Below are 22,014 nucleotides of genomic sequence, written 5' to 3' on the forward strand. Positions count from 1 at the left end.
AACCACAATGAAACCACAATTAACCTAATGAATGACATACACAAAACCTAGATAGCTGCAGATCCTAGTTTACTCTAGTGCTTTCATTTGCCTTTCTTTGACTTGTTCCAAGCTGGGTTGGGGTGGCTCTCTATTTTTGCACATTCTAAGAAACTCTCTCATGTTCAGGCACTGAACAGAACTGGGGAAGAGTCTCACAATTTCAAGCCTAGTACTGTAATCTAGGTCACATGAGCTTTCCTTTTCTTTCAGCTCAACATCTTGCCATAACCCACTTGGACTTCTTCATGCCAAATTAAACAGAAGAAACAAAGCTATAATAAAATATACAGGTGGTTAGAAGAATAGCAAATGAAATCAGTTTCAGGTTACAAAAAAGTCTTGAAAGAATGGAAGTATTCCAGCAGCAGTGCTAAGCTGAGCACCAAAGAGGGTGGGGATGGGGGTTGGAGCCAGGAGAAACCTCCCTGGGGAGGGCACCCCATAAACTGGCACCACAAAGGCCCTCTTCCTAGTTGCTGTCTTTGGCAAGCAGCACCTGGAGTAGGACTTGCAGAGTTAATCTCAGTGCTGCTGTCTACAAGGAGGAGGCAGTCATAGAAGTACGCAGGTCTTCAGCCACGAGGGCAAAGCTGTGAAGAATTAGATGCTGCTGGGAAAACCTGAAACAGACCAAGCAATTTCTTATATTGTTTGTTATGATTGTTATTTTCAAGCTAGGAGCTATACATTTATGTAGGGTGCAAACCTGTGCAGGTTTAGACAGATACACTGACTGGGACATGTTGGGGATTGTAGGTCTTTTATATGCCTAAACTTGTACAGACATGAACATACATGTTCAGTTACCTAATTTACACCGTCACCCTTCTGTCAAAGTTGGCACCCAGATTATCATTTTAAATACCAACATGGGTTTAGAGATGCTGGCTTTTTAATTAATTCTGACTTTGTTGTTGCAGCTTATATGTTCATTCTTCAGTGGCTCAGTGGAGAAAATGTGTTCACGCAATTAAACTTAAAGATTCTATTCTCAGTATCGTGTAAGTTGCTAGAAAATATTTATACTATCATGACATTTACATTAGAGCTAGTTTGAGTGGAAAATGAATTATTCTGAAAGCTATCTTCTGCAAGATGCAGGTATTTTATTTTTGTTAATTTTTTTTAGTTTTTTGAAGAAGAGAATGAGAAGAGCTGGTTTTAAGTCACTGATGAAATAAAAAGGTTGTAGACTTTTCCAGTCATGAATGTGACCTGAAGATTTTTCTAAAAAAAGTTTGTAGCAGAGATTTTATATCTTCTGTAGGTTAAAATTGGTACAAGCAAATTCTCACATGCTCTCAGCAGGAAAGGTCTGCAGACAGAGAGGGACATCCGGGCACCAGTCTCCTCTATCACAGTCATCAAGTGATGTTGAATAGGCCCCAGCCCGGGGGCTGCGCTGAGCAGGCCTTTGTGGCACATGCACTTTGCCTGATTTTGTTTGCTTGAACTCTTGCTTGGTGTAATATAAATCATAGCTTAAGCTATGGAACATGGGAGCCTGTTTATGGTCGAGCATATTTCATATTGCAACACTAGAAGTTAAATTTCTCCCATTGTGAAACAGTGGATTTGGGTTCTTTTGTACTTGCCCAATCAAATAGTTTTAGATACTTGAAATATGAGAGGTACTCTGGAAATAATTGATTCAATAAAGTAATCATGATTTCTGATTATTATATGCAAATAGTAATCACTATTATTATATTCTATTATTTAATGGTAACCATTTTGTTAGACTCCCATTTGCATCTTGGATAGATGGCAGAAACTGCATTCGGGTGATTTGTTACTTAAAGGGGAAGAAGGCACTGGCATGGCTGGGATGTGTGCAGACAAAGAACTGAGAAGACTTAATGTGCACTTTGCGTTCAGGTCCTCACAGTAAAGTATTTGCTTCTTTCTCCTGTCCAGACATGTAAAAGGAATAGTCTTAGTTGCACTGGCAGATGGAACTTTAGCAATATTTCACAGAGGAGTAGGTAAGCATTCTACTTGGACAAGTGGACTACCCATGTATTTTTATTTCTGACCTGCATTTGAAAGAGGTAGACATTGCAGACCTACCTTACTCCCAGAGATTGCCTGTTCCAGGGGAAATTTTATAATTCTTGAGATAATATTGACTTAATAATGAAGGTTTCCCCTTCATTCCACCTGTTTCCTCATGAGGTCTGCTTTTAAATGGACGTTATCAAGAACCAGTTCACCTTTGCGAAAGAGAAGACCTGTTGTAGGCTTTCATACTTAGAGTCCTTTCAGCATCCTGGTGCTGTTTGATGCTCTGATGTGCACTGACGATAGAGCACTGGCGATTCTCACTGGCCTGTGAGGACCCCCCTTTTAGGAGTTGTTGTACCATAGTGCTGAAGAATAACTGAATGGGACAAGATCTTCTTTGTTGTTGCTTTTTTAACATACTTGAATTACTGCCTTACAAGTCATCTTGGTCTTTAAACATGGACATTTAATGCTCTTTAATGCTGGTCCTATTTTGGGATTTATTTTGCTAATCTTAGCAGTTCAGCGACAGTATACAATGCACTACTTAACATTTCTTCAAAGTAAGAAGAAATTTACTTTGACCTTCTTAATGTAATTAAGTAATCACTTTTCTTTTGACCTTCTTAATTGAATTGTCAAAGAAAAATAAACAGTGGTGTCTCCTGGTACTGGACTTATGTGCTGTCAGGGAGATTAACAAGATGACCTTTGATGCACCTTCTACCCCTGCAGTTCTTTGTATCTATGTTATAAGTGAGCCTGCAGGAGCTGAAAACCAAGCAGAAACATAGCCACATATAATTAAGATATAACATGCAAACAAACTAATATTTGCAAATGAGTTTTCCTAACCCCTCAGTTTCTTCATTTTATTTTTTAAAGATGGACAGTGGGATTTGACAAACTATCACCTCCTAGATCTGGGACGACCGCATCATTCAATTCGGTGTATGACTGTGGTACATGATAAAGTCTGGTGTGGCTACAGAAACAAGATCTATGTGGTTCAGCCAAAAGCCATGAAAATAGAGGCAAGTTAAAACAAATATATCATCAGACTTGTTTCCCTAAAATGCTGCTGCTTCATGGTCTCTCTGACTCTCACATGTGGATTTTGTGCCCACATAGAACAGTCATGCAGAACATTCTTGAGCTAAACAGAGTTGTAGGTGGGAGTCCTGCCCACCCTTCAATGCATGTTCCAGGAATGGCGCCTCAGTTCCTTTTCATCCTCCACAGCAACTAACAGCGTTTGGAACGTTCTCCTGCCTAACAGCTTATATTGCAAAAACAAAGGCTTCTTGTCCTTGTTGGGATGCTGAACAGAACTTCTTTCTTCGTTCTTCCTTTCCTTTCTTTTCTGAGATCTCCCCCCACCCCCCACTTTCTAGTCTCAGGAGCATATGGACTCCTAAGGCCATCTTCAGAAAATGGACCGACAAACCTGCACATGGTTTGCTGTTTCTTAGATAGAGCCAGAGGGAGGATTATTAATGCTACTGCAAGGCCTTCATCAAGCAGGCCAGGAGGAACAAGCAGCACTTCTTTGAGCCCTCCTTGCGAGCACAGACTGAAGGCAGCCGACACCGCCACACAAAACCATCCCCTGCATTCCGCCTCGACCACCATTTTATTTGAAGGAAGCCTCTTCAAGTAAAATCTTACATAAAAGCTGAACTCACTTCAGCCCTCATCCAGCCTTCCTTGGCTCGGATGGTGCGACAAATGCTAGTGTATCCATCAGTGCCAAGCCAGGAAGAACTGCACTTTCCATGTGATTATGAGGTCAGACTAGATGGCCCGGGAGGCCCCTTCTGACTCGCTCTGTTTCTATGTTTCTATTATAACTGCCTGGATGATTCCCAAGGCCTCTGTTCAGTATTACAGAAATGGTTCTCATCAGAGCTGTATTATCTGCTTCAAGCTATCCCCTGCAAAGTCTAGATTGCCTCAGTACCATTGCACCACACCGGCATCCTTACCCCCTTTAGGGGATTTCTTCTGTATGTCTGTGACATGCTACAGGACTGCCACAGGTAGTCCTGCTACTGCCAATCTTCTCCACACTGTTACGAGAACCATTCACTGCCTAGAGGGCGTTACTATAATAGGATGCCAACTATCCATTCTGCTATTTATGTCAGCTCTCCCTCTCTCCACACTTCAGAAACCCTAAATCAACCTCTTTGCATGTGATGGCCAAACCAGCAGAAGTTCAGTGTTGCTGTTCTGCCCTGCCAGATTTAATGAGGTTGTTGCTCTACCTCCACTATCCCTTTCTGGTGAATTTCTTTCAGAATATCATTCTGAAAAAGCTACCTGATCCATCACCAACCAAACAATCTGCCCATCAGTTCAGCTTCCTCAACCATCTCTGCCTATCTGTAACAAAATACCAGGCAGTGATCATCATTGGTACACAACAGTTATAGCCGGCTCTTCTTCATCGCCTTCCATCCATGGTGGCAGTAAAAGGAAACAGGTATAATAAGACAGCCGGACTATTGTGATAAGATTGCTGCTTTAGAGGATGGCCAAGATGGGGAGCTCCTATTCCAGTTCTGCCTCCACTCAGGTCCTAGATCTAGGTTTAGGAGAGTTTTGGAAGAGAACTAGTTTAAAGATGGGGCTTTAATGGGAAATTCGGTTTCATGGCATAGAGAGAATATCAGTGAATGCTAAATATCCAGGTATAAAATTATAGGCATGATAACAAGCCTTTCAAAGGTAGCTGTTTCAGAAGGCAGTCAGAACTCTGGGAAGTAGCTAAAATCAGGTCCATTTGAGCAACAACTATAGGGTTTCTAAAATAACTTAAAAATAAAGCGGTTCTTCCCATTCTTATTTATGTATACTGTTCACTCAGCCATTTTGCCTCTCTGAACAGTTTACACTCAATAAAATCCAAACATAATACAATATATTAAAACAGAGTAACAATCAATAAAACATTCACATAATGCAGTAAGTAAAACTGAGCAGAACAATTTACAAAATGACTAAACAAACTGATAAATACAAGATCCCAATAAAAACAAATACAAACAAGAACCAGAACAAAAATAAAACAAATGACCTGACTGAAGATATTTTATGGACTCTTTTTTAACTTGGAGGAAATAAATCTGTAAGTCATGTTATGATGCTTTTTGACACCCCCCCCCCTCCAATGTCTATTGTGAAAAGTATAAACAGAGGCAGGGAGAAGTAATTTATAATGAAGCTCTAATCAAACCATTACTTTTTTTAGAAATCATTCGATGCTCATCCAAGGAAGGAGAGCCAAGTGAGACAGTTGGCTTGGGTGGGAGATGGTGTGTGGGTGTCGATTCGCTTAGATTCCACGCTTCGTCTGTATCACGCACACACTTACCAACATCTCCAAGATGTCGACATTGAGCCCTATGTGAGCAAAATGCTTGGTAAGTCACTGGCCTTGGAGCAGACAAGTTGTCATCTTCTTTTCTTATAGATATGAAGCATTCCATGGGCAAACAGCAGTGCTGTTACCACATAATCAGACTAAATATGGGAATGAGGCACAGTGGTTGTGAGTGGTTCTCTTTAAGGAAAATGTTGGAAGTGGAATCTAAAAGCGGTATTAAGATACAAGAGGGGGAGATGCTAAGAAGGTCACTGGCCATAGTATTATTATTATTATTATTATTATTATTATTATTATTATTATTAGAACATTTCTATAGTATCAATGCAATGAGTAAAGACCTTTACTTTAGAAAGCTCTTTTATAATAAAGAGAAATTCTCATTGAGTGAAGAGACAAAAAGGAAGTCTATACCTTACTTGAATGGGCAAAAGCATACAAACTTGATTTTACTGTTGAAGTTGAGGCTTTCCTTTTATATATCTTTATTACAGCCTTTAAAAGATATGTCCTTTTCTGAATAAAAAATGTTCAGTGATAGTTGCCGATGTGGAGACATTCTTGAATTTAAATTATCACTTCATGAATAGCAGACATGTTTCAGAAATTAGAAGCACATTTTGGGAGATGTGGGTGGGATTCTAGTATGAATTGTAACGAAAGGCAGAGCATGAAGTATGTTATCATGAATATTGAACATCACAAACAAGTGAAGGCAAGCACAGATTCTGATCTGTAATCAACAGATAGACTGTAATCCAGGCAATTGCAAGACCAGTAGTATCCACTTTAGGTAATTCATTTAGTTTTTGCAATTTTCTACAGTTACGTTGGACATTGTGAACATTTGCTGCATCAATTCAGAGTATTTACTAAGCTCCAGGGACTTAAGGGAGTATGCACACCCAACTCCCCAGTTAGACTAGCAGGGAATCTCAAATACAGAGTTTGAGCCTGGGGGACATCCTAGCTTGACAGCAGACTACCTGTCAGCAGAGTTCTGTTGACAGGACTCTTTTTGTGGGAGAAAGGGATGTGCCCTTGGCTGATCCCCCTGCAGCCCTCTCTGCCCCATGAGCATTTTTTGAATGAGGCAGTGCATGAAGCTGCAGGGTGCAAGTGGAAGCAGGCAAAGAACACCCTTCTGCTCCAGTGGGACCTTCCTCTGGATTTATGTTCCATCCATTAACACAATTAACCCTTCTGTGAATATAATGGACACTCTGATTTTATAATGGACATTGTTTCCCCTTGTTTTCGAAATAGCTGGAAAATCATTTGAGGATTTACAGAACTGTATTCTTTAAAATAAGAATGTTCCCCTCGTTTTTGTTTTTTGTATTTGCATTTACCAAACATGGAATTGGGAGTAAAGATATGATAGAAGCTTCCCATAGAAATGTTTGCTCTTAATTTCTTATGTTCCACATTGCATTTTATTTTATTCTTTTAAATAATTGTATTTTTATATTTGTCATTTTATATTTTAACTGCTTGTAATCTGCCTAGGGAACGTAACTTTCTGGGCAGATGATAAATGCAATCAATAAATAAAACAGAATGCTGCTCTGCTTGTTTCAGGTACTGGAAAGTTGGGATTTTCATTTGTGAGAATCACAGCTCTTATGGTATCATGTAATCGACTGTGGGTCGGGACAGGAAATGGAGTCATCATATCCATACCATTAACAGAAAGTAAGTAGAGTAACAACAGATTAGTTATTCTAGAATGTCAGCGTTCTTCTATTAAAAACAAACTCTAGTGCAGGCCATAGTTTGGTGTTCTCCAGGAACTTCATGTTTCTATATGGCCTAAATCTAGAGTTTACTGGGACTGAGTTCAGTGGACTTGCTCCTAGATAAATGTGGCCAGGGTCATGACTGATTGTGCATTACACTTGGAAAAACATACTTTTATTTGGATTTTCTCCTTGTGATCAGTTTTGAGGCTAGTTTCCACTGGTGCAATGGCATTTGTCCTAATTGAAAGATACAGTTGGGTACGGCCCATAATGTTCAATTACAACAATCAAAGCCCATGAAGATTTCCTATTCAAAACACAAGAGGCAGATTACTCAGTGATTCAGGACCAAACTAGACACAACCTTCTAATAATATACAGTGGTGCCTTGGCTCATGAATGCCTTGGTTCAACAAATTGGGTCACGAACAAAAATTTCATGAAAAATTTGACTTGGGTCGCAAACTCCACATTGGGTGGCAACCAAGATTGCGGCCATCTTCCCACCCGCCCAAGTGAGGAGATGCCCACGATCGCAGTTGCGTTCATGCAGGGAAGACATAGAGGAGCTGACAACAGAAGAACTTGCTGAACTTCAGAGTGAGCAGTAGAAGGCACTTGTTGAGGAGGATTCCACTGAGGAAGACGAGGAGGTTAGCAGTGATACAATCCATTACGAAAAAATGGAATGAATGCCAGGATTTCTTTGAGAAGCACCACCACAACATAACTAATGAACTGAGTGTTGAATCTGATGAACAATAACGTGGTCTCTCATTTCCGGAGGGTTATGCAATGCAGGAAAAAACAAGTGACTATAGACAGATTTTTCACCAAAATTGGCCCTGCAGCTAAGAGACAAAGAAGAGAGGAAACCCCTGAAAGAGATCTCCCCAATGTCCTTATGGAGGGGAACTCTCCCTCAAAACAATAACCTCCCCCCCACCTAGGTTAGTGTTCTCCACTGTACTGTACAGTATTTTGTTACTTTGTTGTTCTTTGTCATTTTGTTTAAAATTTTTCTGATTAAAATAATAGTTACAGAACAGATTAACCTTATTTACATTGAATCTTATGGGGAAATTTAACTTGGCTCGCAACCAAAAATCGGCTTACAACCACATTCGGAGGGGCCAAAACAGATTAACTTTATTTACATTGAATCTTATGGAGAAATTTGACTTGGGTCACAACCAATTTGGGTCACAACCAGAGTCGTGGAATGGATTAAGTTCATGAGACAAGGTACCACTGTATTTAACATTATGCCCACTTAAAAAAATACTAATGGGGGTAATTTCCTAACAGTGTTGTGGCCCCTCATCTTTTTTCTACAACCTCCATACTTCTTCCTTAGTAGACCCCAGCTATAATGTGGCTCTTTTTTCCTGTCCCCCTGTCTAGTCTGAAATTCCTCATAGAAAATTTAGGTGACTACTTTCACCTCTGTAGTTTCCACAGTCCCAGCTGGGAAATATGCATAGAGAGTTAAAAACTTATGTTCTGAGCTCAGGAAAGCAAAGGGCAATGTAATATTTTGAAATATTTTCTTGAATTGCATCAAAGGCATGTGTGATTATAAAGTACTGTTTTGTTTAGTTTTCTTCCCACTTCATTCTATAGGTCTTCGCCTCCAAACTCTGTTTGGGACTTCCATATTTGAATAATTTAATCATATTAAGCATACACAAATTTCCTGTCACTAAGCTGAGATAATACATAACATACTAGCAATATTGGCAGCGTGGTGTGGTAGATCATTGCAGAATGTCTCAGTATCTTAAATAACTAGAAGTTTATTAATTTGCTTATGATGAATTTCATATTAATCGCTTTGAACATCACATGCACTGTTATTCATGCTGTGCCATTACATTGATCATCCATTAAATGTCTGATTTTGTGTTGCCTGTGTGCATTCAATAAAGACAAATACTTCAAAACGTACAGCAGGTTTTTAAATAGTGAAAATGCTCTGGAGAATGGGAAAGAGGAGTTGGATTTTGGCATGTGTTTCTACTGGTCTCTGTAAAAATGGGCTGGGCTCTACAGACATGGCTGGCTTGGGCAGGTACACTCCGCCAGCTCTTAGTAGCGGAGCTTGCAGCTCCGCTGAAGATGGGCCACCCGTATGCCCCTAGTGAAAGTGTCCCAGTGTTTGGGGTGATAATGGTGGTGGCGTGATCCTCGCCACCTGGAAAGCATCAATAGCACAGCAGTGCGGGCCTAGGTAAGTATAGGGGCAGTGGTGGAAAGGAGTTCTAAATAGCACCGTTCACCTACCCACGCCCCACCTGCTCCTGTGGTGTGTCACAGCAAACCATCTGAGTTGTTGGGTAGTGCTCATATGGCTGATGGATTTTTCTCCCTCCAGGAAGTGGAGATGACAGCGTCTGTCAACTCCGATAGGGTTCCTTTGAAAACAAAGAAAGGGGAAACACAGCTTGCCAGCATATCACAATATCAAGGTGTTGCTACGATCTTTACCCTCCTAAGCTACAACTTTTTTGCAGGAAAGACACTGTTCAGTTTTGTTTACGTTATTGAATCTTCAGTAATTAGGAGCTAATATAGAGAGCTCTGATCAAATGGCAGAACACAAGTGGTGGGTTCTCATTAACCCTTCTCCTCTGCTGTCACACCTATCCATTTCCCCTTTTCCTCCTTCCTTACTTTAGCTGTAATCCTCCACCAGGGACGTTTACTGGGGCTGAGGGGTAAGTGCTGATCCCAAACCAAAACAATAAAACAAAACAAAACACCAGTTCTGTACTCTCAGGCTTCTCTAATGGCCACTTTAAGGCTGTTCCCCACTGTTCTAAAATTTACTCCCCTGTTTGTATGTTCCTAAACCGTTTTTCCACTTGCAGTTACCTGCATTGCAGTATTTTATGTTTGCTAAATGACCACCAGTCCTGCTCAGCAGTGTAGTGCCTTCATATTTTGTTGCAGCTGAACTTTTCATGCTGGCTTCTGTTTTTCTTCCAGCACCATTTGTGATACCATAACCTTAATTGTCATTAATCCACATCATTTTTCTCTTGTTACAAATCATATTTCTTTCCCTCCTCTGATACCGATTGAAATGGAGATAGTGTTGTGTGTCTAGCATACAAAATCACAAGAAGATGCACACTTTTAAACATCCATTTCTAGAAGTGAATGCAAGGCTTCTGAGACCCATCAAAGACCATTAAACTGTCTCATCCAGCCACTCTTGGTTTTAAGAGAGCTGGTAATCATTGTTGCTGAGAAAGTCTTCCTCTGGAAAGAACAGTCTCATGGCAGATTCCTCTCGCTCTGCAACAACCAATCACACAGTAAGAGTTCATTTGCCCTGCCACTCAGTGATGTTTGTGCCGACCTGGAATCACTCTTTGCAAACAACCCCCCCGCCCCCCCCACACACACCAAAGCATATAAGGGTGTTTTTGATTACTAGTTCATTTCAGTTATTATTTTTAGGACCTGCCCTTATTTGCAAATTTAGTGGGCGGTTTTTTGCCAGAAAAATACACATTTATGCTAGACTAGCAAGCTACTCCATTTTTTCTATGAGAAACTTCAAATAACTAAGCATGCTGTCTTTTATTCCTTTCCAGCTCTGTCTTGAATTGGCATTTTGTTGCCCCTTCTGCTTCATTTCTCTAAGTTGGCTTTAGCTTCTAGATTGGTACCATGAGGTTTCTTAATGAATAAGCATCTTGGCAACTAGCAGTTTCAAGTGGAAAATATTTCCATTCTTTCTGTGTAGCTAACAAAGCCACTGTGGGTTCTGGCAACCGTCCAGGCAGTGTAATACGCGTATATGGTGATGAAAACAGTGACAAAGTGACTCCAGGGACCTTCATACCTTATTGTTCAATGGCACACGCACAGCTCTGTTTCCATGGGCATCGGGATGCAGTCAAGTTCTTCGTTGCAGTACCTGGTAAGTTTTGCCAGTAGCTGTTACCACCCATTTTCAACTTGCTAAGGATGCATGGGGAATTTAGAGTCCTTGGAAGAAGTGGTAGATACTCCTTGCTTGGATGTATTTATGGAGCCCTTTAAGGGAGCCACCCCCAACCTGATGCCTTCCAAATGTGTTGGATTTTCTTGATCCCTGCCCAGCATGATCAATAGTAGGAATGCTGGGAGTTGTAGTCCAACCCATGTGAAGGACACCAGGTTGGAGAAGGTTGACTTAAATGCTTCTTCACGACTCAGTCTAAGAGGAAAAAGCAATCTGATTCTGATGAAGCTGCTTGCTGAAATCAGGAGCATGCATTTTTATGCTTATCCAAAACCAACATGAGCTAATAAAATGAATATATAGAGCAGAGCATGAAGCACATTTTTTTAAAGGGAGATGTTCTGTAGCTACTTTTCCTGAGTGTGTTCCTGACACTTGAATACTGCTTTGAAACCACTCACAGGGCATTCTGGTGATAGAATAATGTGGTTTCTGCACCATCATCCTGAAACTGCAGGGCCTGTGCAGTGTATCTTTATTTCATGCTCCTTCCAGGTTTCCCAGAATCTGTCACAGTAATCCTTTTACTTTTCATCCACTGAGAAGAGAATCTTGAACAATGCTTCTCCAACATGCAGGATTTTCATTCGAGGAACTTCCTTATGGATATTCTTTTGTTATGTTATCAGTACTTCTTCCAAACTCCATATTTATTCATTTTTTTTAAATAATTTTAATTTTCCAATATATACAGTTACATAGAAGAATACAGAACAAAGGAAAAGCTAACATAAAACAGAGTAAAGGGAACAAAATAAACAAAGTTGCTAAGGGAATGGCAAACAACACAGCCCATATATTGCAGCCCCCATATTCATTCATTTTTTAACTGGCACATCAGTGTTTTTTTTAGAGTTCACAGTGTTACACACCGTGAACAAGACACATTTGTGCTTCGTCACTGCCATAACGCACTGGCATTGAAGCCTACATTAGGCAAGACTATAGCTGGGAGGAGAGACTGGGGAAGATCAGGTGGCAGTAGAGGGATTAATAAGGTGACTCGAGGGATTCAGAAAAACCTGTTTTCTGAAGTGCAGTTGGAGAGGCAAGGGATGTGGCCTTCATGTATCCACAGAGGGAAGACACCCCCTGGCTTCGCTCCCATGCAGAGGAGGGTTGGGTGAGCAGCATCTCTGTATGCAGCCGGGTGTCTCAAGTCTCCTTCTTTACCAAGAGCAGCACGGATCTTGACAAATTCCCAGAACTTCAGAAGGGACACCAGATGCAAACGTAGAGCTGCTACCAAGGAAATCTTGGTTGTGTGGGATTAAGCCATTGCGTCTCCGTGATTGTAACCCCTGTGGACATGGTAGAAAGCACCAGATATCTGAGAAGGGGGGTGGGGGCAACAGCGGAATATGGATAACAGGGAGAAGTAGAAAGTAGGAAGGAGAGACAAGGATATGGAAATAGGAAGAGAGCTTTTGGGTAGGAGCTTATAGCTGATGCTTGGAGTATGCACTTGTGCAGACTGATGAGAATAGGAGGACATATATGATCATTGCAGTATGCCGGCTTAATGTAGATAGTCTGAATCAATTCAACAGCCAGCAAAGAGAAGATTACCAAAATTTTGACTGAATTTCCACAATCTGGTGCCCTTTACATATTTAGGATGTTAGGATACCATGGGCATTATTGTTGGAAACCCCTGGTAGGCAGCAAACAAGACCTTCAGTTTAGCCATCTCATATATTAGAACAAGCTGTTGGTTCAACAAAATCCTGGAGATGGATGAATCCATTGTGTCAGCGAGGTGCCAATTCAAAAGCCTTTGGATCTTTGCTCATCCCAAGCATTAATCCTATCCCCGTGTATAAGGAGATACTCCACGAAGAGAGAGAGAATCTGTATCTAATTTTCTGAATCATTCCTTTTTCACACAAATGCCATGGCTTTAATATTAACTGAGATGTCTATACAGTGTATATCTGAGGGACTGTGTCCATGAAGTACCTTTAAATCTCAATAAATTCAGGTCCGAATTAAACTGGCCTTTGAAGCAGGAGCTGCCACTCCTGGTTTAGGTAGGTTGTGTTGGGTTGTGTAGTCTACCTTGTCTTAGCAACATGGAGGTGACCATGGAATTGGTGGCTTCTTCTTGAGTCACTTATCTGGCTGATTTCATTGTTGGTGCAACATTTAAGTTTTGCTGTAGCTCATGCCTCAGGATATACAATTTTCTTTTGTGTATTGTAAGAGGTGGCATTAATTTAGCCAAGCAAGTCAAATACTCCAAGTTGTGAAGTAGGGAATAAAATTCATTATGTTTTTCTGCCATTTGTATTCCAAGATGAAGGCTTATTCTGTGTTTGGGGGGTAGGTGAGGGGGGCATTCAGATTGTCAATATTTTGCAAAAATTTATTTAATCACTCGTGTTGACATATGTACTGTAAATTGTAATGCTGATTCCTTTTCTGCCATGTAGGTCAAGTAATTTGTCCACAAGTGGGAGGAAGCTCAGAGCTACCTGGTGATAAAAGTACCATCTCGGCACAGGAGTCAAACAGTCAGGCACTTTTAAAATCCATGTTGGTCCTAAGTGGAGGAGAAGGTTACATTGACTTCCGGATGGGTAAAGCTTTAAACATCTTTATTAGCTGTATTAACAAATCAGTAAAATACTGCAAGACAAGGATAATCATTTCTTTATTCCTCCCCTTGAATTGCAAGTAAGATTAAAGCTAATTTGATCTGAGAGAGTTTCTTTAAACCTCTTCTATCTATATCTGTTTATTCTTGTTTCTCAGAAAACTGCAAGTGCATTAATGACTATTTAGATAGCATAAATTATCCCCTCAAATCGTTTGCTTTTCTGAAAACAGAAAATCTGCCCCAGGCTGATAGGCTATCAGATATTATCAGCAAGAATTTCCCCCTCTATCTAGCTGGGTCCCATAAGTCTCCTCAAGGGGCCATTAAGAGCTATGCCAATCTCACTAGCACAGACCCCCTTTAGTCTCTGCATACTTTTCTTGTCTCACCTTCCCTTCCCTTCCCTTCCCTTCCCTTCCCTTCCCTTCCCTTCCTGAGGCATACTTGAGTATGGCAGGGATGAAAACCAGAAGTTAAGTTTCTATAACACAGCGATAGAGTACATTCTCTTCTGTCCCATTCCACTACAGTAGCTCATAATGTATAGAAACTTTAGAACACAGTATTCCCACAAGTTTATTCAAGCCTGTGATTATTTGAACATTTTATTTTATTTTATTTTATTAAGTTTGTATATGCTGTCCAATACTAGAGTCTCTGGATGGCTTACAAAAAACAAAACAACAATATACCAACAAACAACACACTGCATCCGACCATTAATGATAAAATCAAAGATAAAACCAATTAAATGTTAAAATATTGGGAAAATAATAATAAATAAATATTAATAATTATTTTAAATTATTTAAAATAAATAATTCACCTCTTCCCTTCAATTTCATGAAATGGATAGTGTTGAATTATACAGGTAATCTGGATTTTTAAAATCCAGGCAACCTGCTCACTCCTTCCTTGGAAGCCTTTTGCTGTAGAGCAGCTTTCCCCAACCTTGTGCCGTCCAGACATGCTTGGACTGCAACACCCAGAATGCCTGGTCGGGACCTGCTGTATGGGAGTTCTGGAAGTTGTGGTCCAAGTGCCTCTGAAGACCTCTAGGTTGGGGAAGGATGCTGTAGAGAGTACTGCCAAGCTTCCCCACAGCCAGAATTCACCTGATCTCAAGGCAGGTGCCTGCTTTCGGAGCGATGACCTGTTTTTTTCCTTGAGGGCAGCAGAAGACCGCATGTTCTAACAGTGCGTGCCATTAGGTACATTAGGTACACCTCTTCCCTGCAATTCAGTATATTTTGAGAACGTTGTGCTTTCAGTAATTGTAGGAGTGGGTGACAGCTTGGTGGCGGGGGGGGGGGGGGGGTGTTGGGCTTTGGTTTTAAGTTGCTCCAGTCTTGAAGGCCTGTTCAGCCAACCGGTTCCGTCTTGCATTCCAGGTGATGAAGTTGGTGAATCAGAACTGCTGGGCGAAGCGTTGCAGCTTGAGCCTTCCGTAGCCAAAGCAGAGAGAAGCCACCTGATAGTGTGGCAAGTTATGTGTGGCAGTGAATGAGATCCCCACCTGCACCCCAGGAAAGCAGCTTAAGACTGCAAAAGTGTTTGCATGTCTTTGGAATTTTGTTTTAATTTTGTGGAATCTCTTTCACGGCATAAAGTTTGAGCATTTCTTTGCCATTTGCCATTATATCACAAACCTCTCAACCCCTTAACTGTACGAGAATTAGCTTGTGCTGTTTTACCGCATCAGTGTTACGTATCAAGAAGAAATATTCCCCCAAATTGACAAATACTGTATTGTGTTTGCTAAAACAATTTAACACTAAGGCCACTGCAATCTGTAATATAATCCTTTCCCCCTCCAACTTCTACCACAAATCATTCTAAATTTTGGACAGACATTTTAGATTCATTTGAACACCATTTCCTGAGTAAAGCAGCAAAGTTATATTCTGGGTAGCATTTAAAAATACAAGAATAATTATCTTTAGGTTATACTCTGTGCATTCCTTGAGGGCTAAAAACAAGTTGTAAGTCTTTAGTTTTTTATTTATAAATTCTACCAGACTTTACACAGATAAATTGAAGGCCTTTTGTTCATATCATATTCTCTGAGATGAAAAGGGGATTTTTTTAGAAATTCACTGATGGTACCATAAGTTTTATGTTTAGTTGCTAATATCACTAAAAATGAAGAGTATTGTCCTTAATAATGAGGATTTTGGTATATTGTGGGAAAAATTTTTTCACAGTTTTCTTACATGAGATGACTGGAGAACAACTTGATTAATCACAAAGGACCTTCTTTGAATGATTTATAAATTTCTTGTCTGCCCTTTTTGCGTACCAGTCAGTAAACACATGGCACTTGATACAGAAGGATCCAAACAAGGAACAAAATACCAGAGAGCTTTAACTTCTTAAGCAACCCCTAAAGCGCATTATTTTTCATAGCCCATTTAATTAATGAATTGTATATGGCTTGTTTCTCCTGGGGACTGAATAAGGTAGGAGAGGGTGTGTCACTTGCGTTGGTGTACTCACTGATTTCAGTGGGCCAGCACTACTATATTAAGGCATGGGGGGCAGGGGGTCTTTCTCTAAGTTTGAGGAAACAGAGAAATAGCATGCTACAATTTATTTCATTTTCTCAGTAGAAGCTTCAGATTGGGCATCCTCCTTTGCTTCAGATTACCCAGCTGATGGCAAAACTAAGTTGATTAATTCTTCAGAGTGTGCAACAGCTTTCTAGTAACTAATTTCTTGGAAAGTATGGTTTAAAATATAAACATGCAGCTAGTGCCCACCAAGAGACTCTGGCTGTCCCCATTAGATGGGAGCAGACAATATTTAAAGTGACAGGATGGGAGAATTTCAAAAGTCTCAGATGACAGCATTTTAAAAAATAGAAACAGTCCTGAAAAACTGCCTAAACATTTTATGCAATAGGAGCAGTTTATCGTCAGTCAAGGATACATGTATTTATATAAATATATATATATATATATATATTATATACACATATTAATTTTTTAAAATCATGTTAAGCTGAGGTCTATTGTGTAAATATTTATTTAGGCAGCTTTTTAAAAAAGAGATGAGTGTCTTACCTGATGAAAAAATCAGTAAAACTCCATTCAGGTCTATTGGTTAGAGATTTATATGTATAAACACTTTTTAAACACCATATTTTGTACACAAGTTAAGTTATGGTAAGTATGTATTTAGACCATGAAATGTGTGGTTAAAAACTATTGAATGTCTAATACCTTGGTAATGGGTATTTTCCCTCCAATATGCCAAAAGTGACAAGCGATCACAATTTACTCAGAACTTACAGGTGGCGCAACTGTGCTTAGAAAATTTAAGAAAAAGAACACTCAAACCTCCATGAAAGATCCAGAGAAGCGTGAGTCTTTCTCCCACCCTTTCTTCCTCAGGATTTGCCTGTGGACAGTCCCTGCTAGCGCCATGTTTATGTTGCACCGTTCAGCACTTTCCCAACTTGGGAGAGTTTGCCGACCAATCTGGAGAGGATGCTCAGGAAGAATTTCACTGTTTGTGCCCAAGGTGGCACAAAGCCTTGTCAAGATAGATGTTTAGAAGTCAATACTGTCCTTCAAGCACTCTGCATTGTGCAGGCAGCTCGTTAAATGAGGTGACCAGATGAAATGCTTGGTGTCCCTTCCGAGTTGCATGAACCAGTCATCTTCGGCCCCTCTGGTCTTCTCACATTTATGGACATGATTGTTTGAAAAGTGTTCTCCAGATCTTTCATGAAAGGTTGAATGGTCAAGTTCACATATTTGGAAACAGGTACAAAGATTGCCTTCCTTGTTTCCCTCTTCCATGTGTAGCGCTTTTATTTTAAAATGGTTAATGAGCTATTCTCTGAAGTGCTTCACTGCTGTCAGACAACAGATGCATCTGGGTAGCCTCAGTAATGACTTGCCAGATGTACTGGGTAAAGTGTGTCTTTCTGTTCTCATTGGATCAACTGCTATTCACAGCTGCAAAGCTAGTACAACAGAAACTATGGCACTATTATCAGTGCGAGCAAAGGATGAGCGCACATTCACTGGTCCTTGTTTGTTTTGAAACGTATCCCCTGCCCTAAGGATTAGCATGTTTAGAAGGTGGGATTCAGCACCATCCCCTGAGATTAGTACACTCCCTGTTCCCAAGCACTTTTTAACACTATGTGGGAAAAATGCTAACTCGCATGCATCAAACGATTGCCTAAGAGAGAATAATCCCTTTTCAGGATGTCTTCTGAATCAAGTACTCGTAGTTCTAAAATCAGTAGGAATGAATCTCTTGATAGTTAACGGCTTTGTTAATAGTTTGAGAGAGCATTTCAAGCACACACAATGCAGCACATGATTTGTCTGAGTAAATGTGTCTTGCATGGTAAAAGGTCCAATTTAAGTTTATCTATCCTGCCAGATTAATTTCTTGTAAGGTCTTCCTGCGCTGGATCAAGTAGAGTTGGCAGAGTGTTAGACACTTTATCATAGGCTGCCTTAGTAACTAAGAAATGTTTTATAATCCTGTAATATGCTAACTGTTCTAAAGAACATGGTGTCTTGAAGATCATGTTTGAATATTTATTTCCATGTGAGTATTATGAAAGCTACCAAAGGATTGAAACTGACTTGGCACTCTTCAGCTGACCATGTGCATAAAGAGTCTTGTTTAAGGTCCTGAGTTTGTAAAAATGACACAGAGTGAAATACGCACTTCCTTGTGGATGCTAACATTATTTTCCTAACAGGGTTATGCCATATTGTAACAACCTATGTTGCACCTCAGAACAATGTTCTGTACACTAAATATTCTCCTTCCTTCTAACAGTTTCATTGCTGCACATTTCTCAATCTTTTAAACATGTTTTAAAACATTTTATGGTCATTACTTTTTGAAAATGTTGTCTAGACACTTTATGCTGAATTTTTCTTGCCTCTGTAACCTTGAGATACTGCAGCATTAAACCTGCTGTTTGTTTAAAACCCGAGGCTTCTTTTCTGTGAGCCAGAAAGCTCATATAGCAGTGAAGTTATTTCAGTATTTATTATTGAATCCTTGGGGGTTCAGAATGTAACTTTGTACATGAAATATATATAAATATGTATATGAAATGCACACTTGCTCTGGTGTCTTTCTTGGATGATGTTTTCCTGAGCACAGATGCTCATTAAGGGTATTTTCATTTGATGGGATAAGGCTTAGGCAAAGCAGTGCAAAGCTAATTGCAGACTGATTTTCATGCACAATATGACAACCCACCCTGTGAATAAGCTGTGCAGTGTGGGTTGATTGCCGACCACCCCGTGGGGGCCCCCAGAGGTGAGTGTTCCTCGTGGAGCAGCCAGGCTTGTTTCCGCCATTCCAGCTTTGACTCTGACTCCTTTTCATTCACAGTGGCTTGTTTGCTTGCCTGCTTCCTTGAACTTCAAGCAAGCCCAGTTTGAGGGCATTTAAACAAAAATGGCCCTAGAATTGTGACAAATATCCTTGTATCTTTTTTTCCTTTGGTCTTTCACAATTATGCATGTGTACACTAGCAGACTGCATACGAGGACTGCCTATCAGCTAAATTGTGTCAAGCTGTCAATTGAAAAGCACCTGCAAAAGGGAAGCAAGGTGCAGAGTAGGTGCATCAAAGGGGTGTGGGCTTAAGAATGTCTCCTTCAGGTGGCAATCCTCTTGATTTCTACTGTTGAACTGATGCTTATCAAAAAGTGGAGGACACTGGTGCCTCATTGAATCTCCTGCTAGCCCAGAGAGAGGAGATCCTAAGACCACCTTTTTTGGTTTGCTTTCATGGCTTGGGAAGTAAATAGACTAGCAAATTAATGCATGTTTCCCTTGCATTTACTCCCCAGCCATGGAATCTACATATATTTCCCTACTCCCAAAAAGTGCAGATTTGAACAGATTGTACCTGCTCTTTCTGCTGCAGCACACAGGCTCAGTCCAACACCCACTATTTCTAGTCCAGGCTGATGCTAGACGGGCTTGCTTCTAGTCCATCTTGAAAATGAGGGGACTATCCCAATGATGCCGTGTCTCGACTGTTATGGAGCCATTCAAATGATGCATAGTTGCTTAAGATGCCGCCTGACACGTTCACTATATTTTTGATATTGGGAACTACTCCATTGTGGAATCTTTACAAAAAAGATGGACCTGTAAAACTGTTGCCATCATTTAACCAGGAAAAATACATATCCTACAGATAGTCTGTTCTCTGCTTTGCCCCAGTGAAGCCAGACATAGTGATTGACTGTTAAGTAGACTGATCATTTGTGTTTTTGCTTTTGAGAAAAATTTTGACTTCTTTTCTGTTCGGATTGTTGAAGGGTAAATATTCCCCATTCAAGGAAAATTACAATGTTCCTAGTGATGTATAGCTTCTCCAGTTGCAGCTTCCACAGATCAAATAGCACTATTAATTTAGTGGTGCTGCTTCCAAAGGACTGTTTCCACCTCTGATGTTTCCTTGGTTTCTGTCCACACGTTCTGGTGTGTGTGTGTATGTGTGTGAGAGAGAGAGGGGCATTTCCATCAGCGTCTGGTGCTTTTTCCATTGTCATTCATTTTTATTGAATAGCTAGTCCTCCCATGCCAAATGTTAGCTGATGATTCAGAGCCCAAGAATGGGTAGGATTTCCCTCATGACTGTAGTTGGGTTGGAAAAATTGTTGGAGTAGGGCGTTACTGTCAGATTTTCTGTGTGCACAAAAAGTCTGGCTTGGCACTTCAGGCAATTTGTAAGATTGCTTGTTGGAGATCACGAAATGAAAATACAAAACGATTTTTTAGCATCACTGGGAGAATAGCAGGCTAAAGGTGAGATCCAGTTGCCCGTGTGAGCCACAGTTCCCTCGCTCAGCAAAGGTGAAGTGCCTTTCTCAAGCACAGAATTGCATTTTTAATGAACAGTGAAAAACCTGGGCCCACTTCTCAGAAACTAATCAAGTGCAAAGTCATCCTCTACAAACCAGATGTTTCTGTTACTTTAAGTTTATGATGCCTTCTTGGCCTCCCAAAGAGTTGCAGAGGTGTGAAGTTAGAAGAGCAAACCAGAGAGGAAATACAGTTGTTTGCTTTCCTGACTTTATGGTAAGTCAACAGTCTCTGTGGTTTTGGGGGGGGGGGGGGGTTAACCCTTTGCCTTCCAACCATTTTCCCCACTTCAGATCCTCCTTATGCACTGCTTTCTTCCTTGAAAGGGAAAATGGATTGGGTGCCTGTACACTGGAAAAAACAACTAAAGGAAAATTTTAAGTAGATAAACTGCTAGAGGGAAACATGGCTAAGCAGCAGCACCTTCTTACCTCTCCTTATCTCTCTCCCTCTCCATCTGCTCAAACACAACTTTTAGGCTTCATGCTGTGGCAGAAAGATGCACGTTGTAAGAAGCATCGGGTCAAGTTGGAGAGATGCAGGCATAGGTACTTCAGGCAGCGGTTGAACAGCATGCAACTACTTGCTCAGTTTCAGGATGTGAAGCAGGTCACAGGCATTTCTCTGCTTGGGGTGAGAAGGCATCCGAGAATTGGTCCATTCCCCTGATCACCCTGGAAAGGTGGCGGTCCTGTGCCAGGTGATCTTTGGATGGGCATGTGTCCCCACACGTCTTCCTGGAGTCCTGGGAGGTAGGGCAGCTAGTGACGGTGGGGAGCCTTGGCAAGGGAGAGCAGTCACGTCATCTTGCCCTGCTTTCCTGGCTGTTTTTATCTGTTTTTACATTCATTTATGGGTCTAATTGTGGCACAGAACACAGCTCAAGAGGCCACGAGTAAGCAAAACGAAAGTCCTGTCCTAGTCTTGGTATTGTCCTGGCCATCCCACAAGCGCCTCTGCTGAGCAGCAGCAAGCACCCTCCAAAAAAGTACAGTTGGCAACTCGAGAGTAAACATGATCATAACCTCCATTATTTTTAACATACATTTTTAACTTGTGAATCTCTAAATCAAAGCTAAAACCCAAACAAAAAAGGAAAAAGAAAATAAAATACCACAGTTTTCTTACGTAGAATATAAATAAGTCTGTTACATACTTATATTCTATGTACCTCTATACATTTTATATACTGCACTGTCTACTGGTATTATTGAAGAAATCCGTGCACAGACTGAATGGCAGCCTAAATATCTATGTATCTGCCCATTCATAGATGACACCTAAAAACCACCCCTTTGAATATTGGACATTTTGTCAAGTACTCCACCCATTGTGTTATTGCAACCAGTTGCTTATCCATTGA

The 22,014-nt window shown here is 40.6% G+C and overlaps 1 protein-coding gene across 5 annotated transcripts in view; it reads left to right on the plus strand.

The window, feature by feature from the left end:
• The window catches only part of SPAG9 (sperm associated antigen 9), a 111,108-nt gene extending 92,224 nt beyond the window's left edge, over positions 1 to 18,884 (plus strand). For 4 of the 5 annotated variants that reach the window (XM_044419965.1, XM_044419969.1, XM_044419968.1 and 1 more), the window contains 9 exons: positions 963 to 1,043; positions 1,960 to 2,027; positions 2,932 to 3,080; positions 5,300 to 5,471; positions 7,016 to 7,129; positions 9,855 to 9,893; positions 10,931 to 11,107; positions 13,624 to 13,770; positions 15,182 to 18,884. In XM_044419965.1, the coding sequence (XP_044275900.1) occupies positions 963 to 1,043; positions 1,960 to 2,027; positions 2,932 to 3,080; positions 5,300 to 5,471; positions 7,016 to 7,129; positions 9,855 to 9,893; positions 10,931 to 11,107; positions 13,624 to 13,770; positions 15,182 to 15,297 (1,063 nt within the window). In that variant the 3' untranslated portion in view covers positions 15,298 to 18,884. The remainder of the gene's footprint in view (positions 1 to 962; positions 1,044 to 1,959; positions 2,028 to 2,931; positions 3,081 to 5,299; positions 5,472 to 7,015; positions 7,130 to 9,854; positions 9,894 to 10,930; positions 11,108 to 13,623; positions 13,771 to 15,181) is intronic. The other variant, XM_044419967.1, reaches the window with a different exon arrangement.
• Positions 18,885 to 22,014: the final 3,130 nt, after the last annotated feature.

The sequence above is a fragment of the Varanus komodoensis genome, unplaced genomic scaffold (genome assembly GCF_004798865.1).
Source record: "Varanus komodoensis strain SLA01 unplaced genomic scaffold, ASM479886v1 scaffold11, whole genome shotgun sequence".
In the NCBI taxonomy this organism is placed as follows: domain Eukaryota; kingdom Metazoa; phylum Chordata; class Lepidosauria; order Squamata; family Varanidae; genus Varanus; species Varanus komodoensis.